An 11,617-nucleotide genomic window follows, 5' to 3' on the forward strand; every position below is an offset into this window, starting at 1 on the left:
CTGCTCCCCGCTGGCAAGTGGACATCCCCCGAGGGCTCCCAGGCTGCCAGAGGGATGTCTGACTGTCAACCTAGGCCCATTCCCCAGGGAGCGGGCCTAAGCCCGCAGGTGGACATCCTCCAAGGGGTCCCAGACTGCAAGAGGGCATAGGCTGGGCTGAGGGACCCCCACGAGTGCACAAATTTTTGTGCACCGGGCCTCTAGTTCTTGAATAAAAGCAAATATTCCTGACAGGAACAATGCTGTCATTGACCACGAAAGGTAAGGAGAATGGAGTCACAGCCTGCATTTTTGATAAAGGAAGTGAAATTAATAAGGGACAAATCACAAGATGTCTGTGTTTCCTACACTGGAAACAACCTCTTGGACAAAATCTGTTTTCAGTGACTCAAGCTTTTATGTAATCAAGGTTCTCAATAGCATGTCAGTGTCTTTAAAATCCTGTGTGTGAGTGCATGTGTGTTTCATATCAAGCATATTGTATTCATCAAAACAGATCAATAGTAAATAACTACTTTATTTAAGTCTCACCTGAAGTTATCAGCCTCATCTTCAGGAGAAAAATATAATATATATTTTTAAAGAGAAAAATCAAAATTAAGAAATAGGAAAAGTGAATTTAGCAAATTTTGTTACCCCTAGTAAAAAATCACTGTCAATGGCCCATCTACACTAATAAAAGAGAAACATGGTAATTGGCGTACGACCGCTACCCTTTTCATTGGCTAATCAGTGAGTATATGCAAATTAACTGTCAGCCAAGATGGCGGCCGGCAGCCAGGCACTGAAGGGAGCAGGGAGCTTGCTTGCTGCAGCACCCTGAAGGGTGTGTGAGCAGCTGCAAACAGCCATCATCCCCTCATCCAGGCTGGCCAGGCACCCCAGTGGGGACCCCCACCCTGAAGGGTGTGTGAGCAGCTGCAAACAGCCATCATCCCCTCATCCAGGCTGGCCAGGCACCCCAGTGGGGACCCCCACCCTGAAGGGTGTGTGAGCAGCTGCAAACAGCCATCATCCCCTCATCCAGGCTGGCCAGGCACCCCAGTGGGGACCCCCACCCTGAAGGGTGTGTGAGCAGCTGCAAACAGCCATCATCCCCTCATCCAGGCTGGCCAGGCACCCCAGTGGGGACCCCCACCCTGAAGGGTGTGTGAGCAGCTGCAAACAGCCATCATCCCCTCATCCAGGCTGGCCAGGCACCCCAGTGGGGACCCCCACCCTGAAGGGTGTGTGAGCAGCTGCAAACAGCCATCATCCCCTCATCCAGGCTGGCCAGGCACCCCAGTGGGGACCCCCACCCTGAAGGGTGTGTGAGCAGCTGCAAACAGCCATCATCCCCTCATCCAGGCTGGCCAGGCACCCCAGTGGGGACCCCCACCCTGAAGGGTGTGTGACCAGCTGCAAACAGCCATCATCCCCTCATCCAGGCTGGCCAGGCACCCCAGTGGGGACCCCCACCCTGATCCAGGACACCCTTCAGGGCAAACCAGCCGGCCCCCAGGCCTCTATCCTATATAGTAAAAGGGTAATATGCCTCCCAGCACCGGGATCAGTGGAGCAGCGAGGCTCCCGGCACCGGGATCAGCGTGACAGGGGGCAGCACCCAACCCCCCTGATCAGCCCTGCTCTGTGCCTGATAGGGGGGAGCTCCCCAATCCCCTGATTGCCCTGCAGCTCTGTGTTTGACAGGGTGTGGCGCACCAACCCCCTGGTCGGCCCTGCTCTGTGTGTGACAGGGGGCGGTGCCCCAACCCCCCAATCGGCCCTACCCTGAGCGTGACTGAGGGTGGCATTGCAACCTCCCGATCCGCCCTGCTCTGTGCATGACGGGGCGGCGCCCCAACTCCCCAATCGGCCCTGCTCTGAGCCTGACCAGGGGCTGCACTTAGGGATTGGGCCTGCCCTCTGCCACCCGGGAGCAGGCCTAAGCCAGCAGGTCGTTATCTCCCGAGGGGTCCCAGACTGCGAGAGGGCACAGGCCGGGCTGGGGGCCCCCCCTCCCCCCGCCCCCCGAGTGCACAAATTTTTGTGCACCGGGCCTCTAGTTTAAATATAAAATTTGTTTTTTTTGTCACTGCTCTGACCTCTTTTGGCACATTCTATGAGCCAATGCTAATCATGCCTATTTGGGCACTATTATTGGAGGATAAAGCTATGTCATTACACTCAGCCACAGATATGATTTACCATTCACTCTTTAAGTGTGTTGTTTATTCTTTTTTTTACTATCTCTTACCAAATCTAGCACACAGCTTATTCTGACACACAATCCTCTTAAGTAGCACATGATTTGGGCATGATAATTTATAAAATAAAACCTCAACTTTAACATTTTTATGTGGCTCATTATATTTTCCAGCTTTGTAAATAAAGCTTCTATTGCCATATCCCCTCTAAGCCTGTACCTTTTTTCATCTTTATGTTTCTCTTCCCAGTGTATTAATGAATCTGACACAGCCTCAACACCAACTTAGCTAGTATATTATATTTTATTATGTTTGTTTGTTGAACAACACATGGTAAATATGATCATACAATTTCAAGAGGTTGAGGGTTTGGAGTCTAATTCAGACACTGAGAGTTTTTTTTTTTTTAATTAAATCTTCATTGTTCAGTTTATTACATTTGTTCCTCTTTTTTCCCCCCATAACTCCCCTCCTCTCGGTTTCCCCCCCACCCTCCGCCCTCACTCCCCACCCACTGTCCTCATCCATAGGTGCACGATTTTTGTCCAGTCTCTTCCCGCATCTCCCACACCCCTTTTCCCCCCAAGAATAGTTAGTCCGTTCCCTTTCTATGTCCCTGATTCTATTATAATCACCAGTTCATTCTGTACATCAGGTTATTTATTCACTTGATTCTTAGATTCACTTGTTGATAGATGCATATTTGTTGTTCATAATTTGTATCTTTACCTTTTTCTTCTTCTTCCTCTTCTTAAAGGATACCTTTCAGCATTTCATATAATACTGGTTTGGTGGTGATGAACTCCTTTAGCTTTTCCTTATCTGTGAAGCTCTTTATCTGACCTTCAATTCTGAATGATAGCTTTGCTGGATAAAGTAATCTTGGTTGTAGGTTCTTGGCATTCATCACTTTGAATATTTCTTGCCACTCCCTTCTGGCCTGCAAAGTTTCTGTTGAGAAATCAGCTGACAGTCGTATGGGTATTCCCTTGTAGGTAACTGAGTTTCTTTCTCTTGCTGCTTTTAAGATTCTCTCTTTGTCTTTTGCTCTTGGCATTTTAATTATGATGTGTCTTGGTGTGGTCCTCTTTGGATTCCTTTTGTTTGGGGTTCTCTGCGCTTCCTGGACTTGTAAGTCTATTTCTTTCACCAGGTGGGGGAAGTTTTCTGTCATTATTTCTTCAAATAGGTTTTCAATATCTTGCTCTCTCTCATCTTCTGGTACCCCTATAATTCTGATGTTGGTACGTTTGAAGCTGTCCCAGAGGCTCCTTACACTATCTTCGTATTTTTGGGTTCTTTTTTCATTTTGCTTTTCCGGTTGGGTGTTTCTCGCTTCTTCGCATTTCGAATCTTTGACTTGATTCTTGCGCTCCTCTGGTCTGCTGTTGGGAGTCTGTATAATATTCTTTATTTCAGTCAGTGTATGCTTACTTTCTAGATGGTCCTTTATCACACCATCGAGGGTCTCATTAGATTTCCTGTACATCTCATCAAGTTTATCGACAGACTCTAGAAGCCTCTTGAGAGACCTCAAAAGTGTGGTTCTGAACTCAATATCCTCCCTTGATAGTTTTGTCCTGTTTCTTTGTCTCCGCATTTTTTACGCTTTCTTGGTACACCCCCTAGTGGTCTTTGTGCGCAGTCTTGTTGTGGTTAAGCCTTGATTGTTGTAGTTAATACTAGAGGGATTTGACCTCCAGGCCAACTGGCTGTGTTAATCAGCTGTGTCTGCAGTGGAAGAACTTGTGTCCTCTAGGGAGGTGCTAATCTAGCCTTTGCCTGAGGCTATCCGGCAAATGCCTCTGTGCAGGGCTTGGGCGGGGCAGGTCCCACGGGATCAACAGGGGGGAGGAGGGAGCAGTTATGGCTGCTCTCAGTCCGTCCCCAGGGGCTCTGCCTCTCTGTCCCAGCAACGGCTGCAAACCTCGGAGGGACCGTAGCCAGACAGTCCTGCTTCTCCCGTTTGAGTCTGGGTCCCTAGAGACTCGCTGGAGCTCAGAGTCTGAGGCTCCCTCCGGATTGAAACAGACAACCGCGCCCTCAGCCACCAGCCCGCGCCGCGCGCACTCCGCCCCTTAGTATTTTACTTCAGCACTGCGCCTCCTCTGATTCTCGGTTCCTCCTAGTTGTAGAACTTCCACTCAGCCAGCCTTCCTGTGGTTCTGGATGATGTCCGTTCCGTCTTTTAGTTGTATTTTTGAAGTGGTTGTTCGAGGCAGCAAGCTCCGGCGTTAACCTATGCCGCCATCTTGGTTCTCCCCTCGACACTGAGAGTTTTTGACATACATCTCCATCAGGTTGATCTGTTTGAAAAACCTCAAAATTCCTTGGACAATATTCATCACCTCTTTCTTCAGTTCTTGGGGCAATCAGTTTGTTTTCTTTATTGATAAAGATATATATGTGTGCTTATCCCCCTTTCCTGCCCCCTCCCCGTTCATGCCCTTACCCCCTGGTGTCTGTGTCCATTGGTTAAGCTTATATGCATGCATTCAAGTCCTTTGGTTGATCTCTTAACCCCCCCTCCCCTACCTTCCCTCTGAGGTTTGACAGTCTGATCAATGCTTCTCTGTCTCTGGATCTGTTTTTGTTCATCAGTTTATGTTGTTCATTATAATCCACAAATGAGTGAGATCATGTGATATTTATCTTTCTCTGACTGACTTATTTCACTTAGCATAATGCTCTCTAGGTCCATCCATGCTGTTGCAAATGGTAGGAGTTCCTTCCTTTTTACAACAGCATAGTATTCCATTGTGTAGATGTACCACAGGTTTTTAATCCACTCATCTGCTGATGGGCACTTAGGCTGTTCCAAATCTTAGCTATGGTGAATTGTGCTGCTATGAACAAAGGGGTGCATATATCCTTTCTGATTGGTGTTTCTATTTTATTGGGATATATTCCTCAATTGGTTTTGATAGTGGCTGAAATACCTAGGACTCTTCGAGATTTAAGGGTGGTACACGGATATATGCAATGTTTTCACAACAGGATTTAAATCACAAAAATGTAAGAGAACCTTAAAGATAATACATTTCAATTTCTCAGCTAGAGCAGTAAATTATATCTAAAATTAGCAACACATATTCACATTTCTGCTTTCTGATCCACACATTCTATTTGACTTGCATTCCATACATTTTTGATAAAGCTATTAACATTAACAATGTTTCTCTGAAGCTATATATTTCAATAAAACTGCATATTTTCAATAAAGTTTTTTGCACATTCCTCTTGTACAGAGTGTAGATTCTCACATCAATTCAACTACTTTGTATTTGATTTTTTTGCCCTGTACCTTACCACTTAAGCATTGCCTTTTGGACATAATATTATTTATTTCTGTTCATTGAAACTTGCTGACTATGAAATAACACACTATCTTTGATTCTATTTGATCACTGTGGAGTTAAATGGAATTATTTCTTCACTTAATCTTGGCTCCAGCCTTTAACCTAATTATTATTTACAATACATATGCCCTCTCCTCCCATTTTTAATAGATCAATGAAAGTTACATTGCCCACATTACTGTACAACTACAAACTAAATGCAATATTATCTATACTAATAAAAGGGTAATATGCTAATTAGACCAGACATCTTCTGGATGACCTTCCGGATGTCCTTCCTGACAAAGCTGGGCCCCGGCAAAGCCGCCTGCCCCATGGTCCTGGGCACCAGTGCCTGTGGCTGAGGCATGAGAGAAGAAGAAAAGCCGCCCCCCCCCCCCCCCCCCAGGTGCCTGTGGCTGTGACCTGGGAGAGGGAGAAAAGCTGCCCGCCCCGCAGTCCTGGGTGCTTGCAGATGCTGCACCAGGCAAAGCCACCCACCCGATGGTCCCGGGCATCTGTGGCCAGCCCAGGTGAAGCCACCCGCGCATGGTCCCCTGCGGCTGCGGCTGGTCTGGGTGAAGCCAGCCTGGGTCCCGGGTGCCTGCAGCCAGCCAGAGGGAGGGAAGCCCGGGTCCCGGGTGCCTGTGGCCGGCCAGAGGTTGGAATCCTGGGTCCTGGGTGTGGGGCTGAGGCAGAGGCGGTTAGGGGCAATCAGGCAGGCAGGCAGGCAAGTGAGCAGTTAGGAGCCAGTGGTCCCAGATTGTGAGAGTGATTAGGCCTGTGGGATTGGGCCTAAACTGGCAGTTGGACATCCCCAAGGGGTTCTGGATTGGAGAGGGTGCAGGCTGGGCTGAGGGACCAAAAAAAGGCCACAACCCCCCCCCCCCCCCCAGTGCACTAATTTTGTGCATCAGGCCTCTAGTTTTTATATAATAACATCAACTTGTACTCATATTTTCCTGCCTAAATACAGGGCTCCATCTACTAATGATTATATTTAGTTGTTTATTTGGAATTTGTGACTCTAGAATATTGATTCTTTTACTCCTTTCAGCTTGCTTGCTTACTTTCCAACTTGGTCACAGGTTTTGAGAGCTATTCTCTATTTGGCCTCATCTAATTACTGATAAAAATGTAGATTAAAATATAGCCTAAAGACATACATTTCAAACTTCATTGATTTTAATAAATGAATTACTCAAAACTTTTGAATAAGGCAAAACATTGATTGATATGTGTATATTTGGGGAATGTAGTAACAGTAAACATTCAAGTAAAACAAAGGACTGGGAATATAAAAACCAGAAACAATGGAGATAGTATATCAAAAAGGCAAAAATAACATTACATTCATGGGGGGGTTTAATAAATATTGTCAGGTCCTGAAGAAAGAAGAGAATGATAAAATCACACACATCCTATATAATAAAAGCCTAGGTGGCGTGACACCCTCACATGACACCCTTGCACGACATCGTCACAAGATGGCTGCCACAAGATGGTCTCATGCACAGCAGAAGTGGGGCCTGGCAGCTTCTCCGGGTGGTGCAGCCTGGGAGTCCTGTGGCTCTGCGTGGTACGGAGGAAGCTGATCCTGGTGTCTCCACCGTCTTGCTCAGAGGAGGCGGGTCCTGGCGGAGGAGGCGGGTCACAGCATGGGAGGGCAGTTGTGGGCGATCAGGCTGGCAGGCAGAAGCGGTTAGGGGCAATCAGGCAGGCAGGCAGGTGAGCAGTTAGGAGCCAAAGGTGCCGGATTGTGAGAGGGATGTCCGACTGCCGGTAGTTGGACATCCCCTGAGGGGTCCCAGATTGGAGAGAGTGCAGGCTGGGTTGAGGGACACCCCCTCCCCATGCAAAAATTTCTTGCACCAGGCCTCTAGTACAAAATCAAAATTAGAAGTCTCTTAACACCTTTATTTTTTAAATTCTCATACAAGGATATTTTCCCATTGGTTTTTAGTGAGAGTGGAGGAGAGAGGGAAAGACAGAGAAAAATATTGATGTGAGAGAAACCCATCTATTGGTTGCCTCCTGCACGAGCCCTGACCAGGGCCCAGGCCAGGGAGAAGCCTGCAACCAAGGTACATGTCCTTGATCAGAATCCAACCTGGGACCCTTCGGTCTGCAGGTCAATGCTCTACCCACTGAACCAAACCGGCTAGGGCTCTTAATGCTTTTATTATTTAGATTTCTTTTGAGTTAAAGAGAGTAAAAAATAGTTGGAAAAATTTTCATATAGATGTATTGAACAATAATCAACATATGATAAATGTGATTTTGTAAATATTAATGGATTTAAGAAATAATTGAAATTTACATAAGAAGCTTATATTTAATGGATTAAAAGTAAGAAACATCATTAAAGACAATAGCTCCCAACATTGAAAATATCTGTAGAACTTTTAAATGAGATTAATTAAATGTAGAAAAACTGAACTAGAAAATAGAGAAGATGTCTTAAAATATGACATGTCTAAAATCCCAAATATCAGAGTAACTGGGTTTATCTTTCAAGCATTTTCTATTTCTGTTTTACTGGAAATTAAAGCATTGAATGGAAGAGCTATATTCATTTTTATTTGTGAAATATCCTGGTCCCATATGTGATTCCATTAAATATACAAGGCAGGGAAAGCAGAAAAAAATCCAGCCTATGAGCAGCCAGCTGGTGCAGAAGAAAGTAGACAAGGTACCCAGGAAAGAGTGAACCACCCCTGAGACAGCCTGATCATTCTGCTGCAGGGGCTCCAGGGCCAGGTACCAACTACATACCTGTGGGGTGAGAGCATGGCCCACAGGTCCACAGACAACACCAATAGCTTCATGAAGATTTGTTTGGCCAAGGTCACCTATGTGGACCATTGAGGGCATTATGAATGGTCAAGCTGGATGACCTCTGTGTGACAAACCACAAGCTCTGCTATGCCATATCCCAGATGACTTGTTCATCACAACATCTATCAGCAAGGGTAAAGGAAAGGTGGTGAAACCTTTCTCTCCAGTAACTGTAAATGTGGCTGTCTCCTCTGCAAGCACTGGCCCTCACTCAGTTTCCTCCAGGGTTCTACTAACCCAGCTGCCTGTCTACCTGCATATTAAGAATGCTTAGATTTAATATTAAGATTAATTTTAATATATTTTTATTAGAAATTTATAGAGGATTTCTATATGCAAGAAACCCATGAGCCATGGTAAATAATATGTGGCACATTCAGCCATTTAAGTCTTCATGCAGTAAACTCTTTGCAGCAGCCAAATGTGTATGTGTGGGCATTACTGTGTGTGTGTGTCAGTCTGGGAGAGAGGAAGCGAGAGAATTGGAAATTTCTGAGGAGAAGGGAAGGAAATAGAAGTAACTGGAACATTCTAATCAGACAGCAATTTTCTCAAATCACACTTTTGCACAAAATCACACTTACTTTTTAGGGAATATGTATGTGTGTATATATGGGTAATGAGGCATATAAAAGCTGGAGAGTTTATAGTGGTAATTAAAATGATAATCTCAAAATTTTTTCCACAAGATACTTTAATATTTAAACATGGATAACATTTTCAATTTAACAAAAGTTGAGAGGTAATAGATAATATTCTCTTAGAAATCACAAATGGTGAAAAAAGAATACATGAGAAAAAGATGAATGTGTAATTATCAATGTTTATTATAGCTAGTTTTATGTGATATTGTGACTTTTGTCTCTAAACATTCAATATCTTTGTTTCCCTAGGTAAGATTTTATTACAAATAGGCCTTATTGTTTAGAACCCATGAAAACACAAAATGGTTACATAAAAGTTTTATGGTTGTATATAAGTTTGGGAATATACTTGAATATTAAAGGACATAAATAGAAATATTCTTATGAAAAACTGTAGGCTTGAATAGGCTTTGCAAGTTCCTTAAATATTCTGCTTTAAGTTCCTTAAAGGTCCAGAAAATTACCCAAACAATCACAGAAATGCAGGGATCCTTTTCCTGGTCATTACATTCCATAAAGCCTTCTTCACTTCCTTATTCCTGAGGCTGTAGATCAGAGGGTTCAACATGGGGATCACCACCGTGTAGAACACGGAGGCCACTTTGTCCTGACCCAGGGAGTAGCTGGATGTTGGTCTCAGATAAGTATAGATGGCGGTGGAATAGAACAGAATTATGGCTGTCAGGTGAGAGGCACACGTTGAGAAAGCTTTGTGCCTGCCCTCCCCTGAATGCATACGAAAGATGGAGAAGAGAATGTAGGAGTAGGAGGTGAGGATGACCAGCAAAGTCCCAACTATATTCACTCCAGCAGTAGTGGAAAAGATGCTTTCATTCAGGGGTGTGTCTGAACAGGAGAGCTTAAAGAGCGGAGGGCTGTCACAGAAGAAGTGGTGGATGACATTGGAACTGCAGAATGGCAGGCTGCTTACATAACTTGTGTTCACCATGGAGTTCAAGAGTCCCGCTGCAAAAGCCCCTGCTGCCATTTTCAGGCAGACTGTCCTGGTCATGACCAAGGGGTACAGGAGAGGGTTGCATATGGCCACATACCGGTCATAGGCCATTAAGCCAAAGAGGATGCATTCAGTTGTGGCCAAGGCGATAAAGAAGTACAGCTGCAGAAAGCAGCCAGCAAAGGAGATGGTTTTCTTCTCTGACAATAAATCCACCAGCATCTTTGGGGTGACGGTGGACGAATAACAAATGTCCACAAAGGACAGGTTAACCAGGAAGAAATACATGGGTGTGTGGAGTCTGGAATCAGTCCTGATTAAGAGGATCATCCCAACATTCCCGCAAACTGTCAGTGTGTAAATGACAAAAAAGAGCACAAAGAGGATAATCTGTAGCTCCAGCGTGTCTGCTAATCCCAGCAGGATGAACTCGGTCACCAAAGTATAATTAGTTCTGGTCATGTATTACACATACAGTTTGCTTAAGCTTATATAGATATAGATATAGATATTTTCCTTTCAAAAGGTTATAGGAAATAGTAGAAATGTTAATGAGCCTATTCCTACACGAAAAATAAAACCCTTAGGTTAATAAAGTATAGTAAGGAAAGTGACTGAAGGAAGAGGAAAATTAGTGGAGAAACAGAGAAGCATTTGAAGTTATGAAGCAATTGACCTTATTAAGTCTGTTGCAGGTTCCCCCGATGGCTGGTCTCAATCCACGTACTCCACTTAAGTTTCTTCATATGCAACAGATGTTGTTCTCTACCAGCCCACATTCAAAATGCCAAGGATAAAAATATTGCTGCCTTAGTCTCCCCCAGTCTCTGAAAGGTGTGTGCATTTAACACAAATCCATTGTTTATTTCTCAAGACCACTCTGTTTATTCTACAATTCCAAAATTCTTGCATTGCCTCCCAGAAATTTCTTGTGTACCTCAAGCAACAAAAACAGTGCCCATTTCAAATGACTAATAAGTTGATATATATTGTATATTATAGGATGGTTTTGTAGAGTTTTAAAAATGAACTAAATAATTATTTTTGATATAAAGTACACAATCAAATTAATGCAATGTAGTTCCACACACAGTACCTGTCCCCCGCAATGAATAACAGCATGAAATCTTTATGAGCTTCCTTCCTCAGTGTATTACTCATGCAGATTATTATTTTTTGTTTTTATTAGGGGTTCTCAGTTGGAGCTTAAAAATAAAGGAGAAAGATTTCACTCTGTAAATGAAATGCAATGAATATTTGAATTACCTTTTGGTTAAAATGAGAGACTCCTTCTGAGTGAATACATGTTGCTGCACTTTTATTTTGTTTTCTTGGAAGAGAATTGGATGACCATGGGGACTATATTATAGGGTTTAATTGTGTAGTCAATCCTCTAATGGCAGAAACTCCCAGGCTCAAAATAAAATAAAATATAATCACACACAGTTATGTGGAATCAAACATTGCATCATGAAGTGGTTCCTGACCTCTATATAACCTTAAAAACTTTCACCAATGTAAAAAAGAAATTGGCTATTTACGGTGCCTCTCTCTTTGTATTTTTTAGCCTATTTCAAATGGGTTGTAGTCCACTACCAAATTATTATTCTTCCCCTTACCTGAATGTGTGTGTGTGTGGAGATGATGAGTCAGTTT

General features: G+C 44.0%; 1 protein-coding gene across 1 annotated transcript; it reads right to left on the reverse strand.

Moving 5' to 3' along the window:
• Window positions 1-9,478: 9,478 nt before the first annotated feature.
• On the reverse strand, window positions 9,479-10,424 carry LOC102252589 (olfactory receptor 5F1). Its single transcript, XM_005885080.2, has one exon. The coding sequence runs from the start codon at window positions 10,421-10,423 to the stop codon at window positions 9,479-9,481; it is 945 nt and encodes a 314-aa protein (XP_005885142.1). The 5' UTR covers window position 10,424.
• Window positions 10,425-11,617: the final 1,193 nt, after the last annotated feature.

The sequence above is a fragment of the Myotis brandtii genome, unplaced genomic scaffold, assembly GCF_000412655.1.
Source record: "Myotis brandtii unplaced genomic scaffold, ASM41265v1 scaffold892, whole genome shotgun sequence".
Classification (NCBI taxonomy): domain Eukaryota; kingdom Metazoa; phylum Chordata; class Mammalia; order Chiroptera; family Vespertilionidae; genus Myotis; species Myotis brandtii.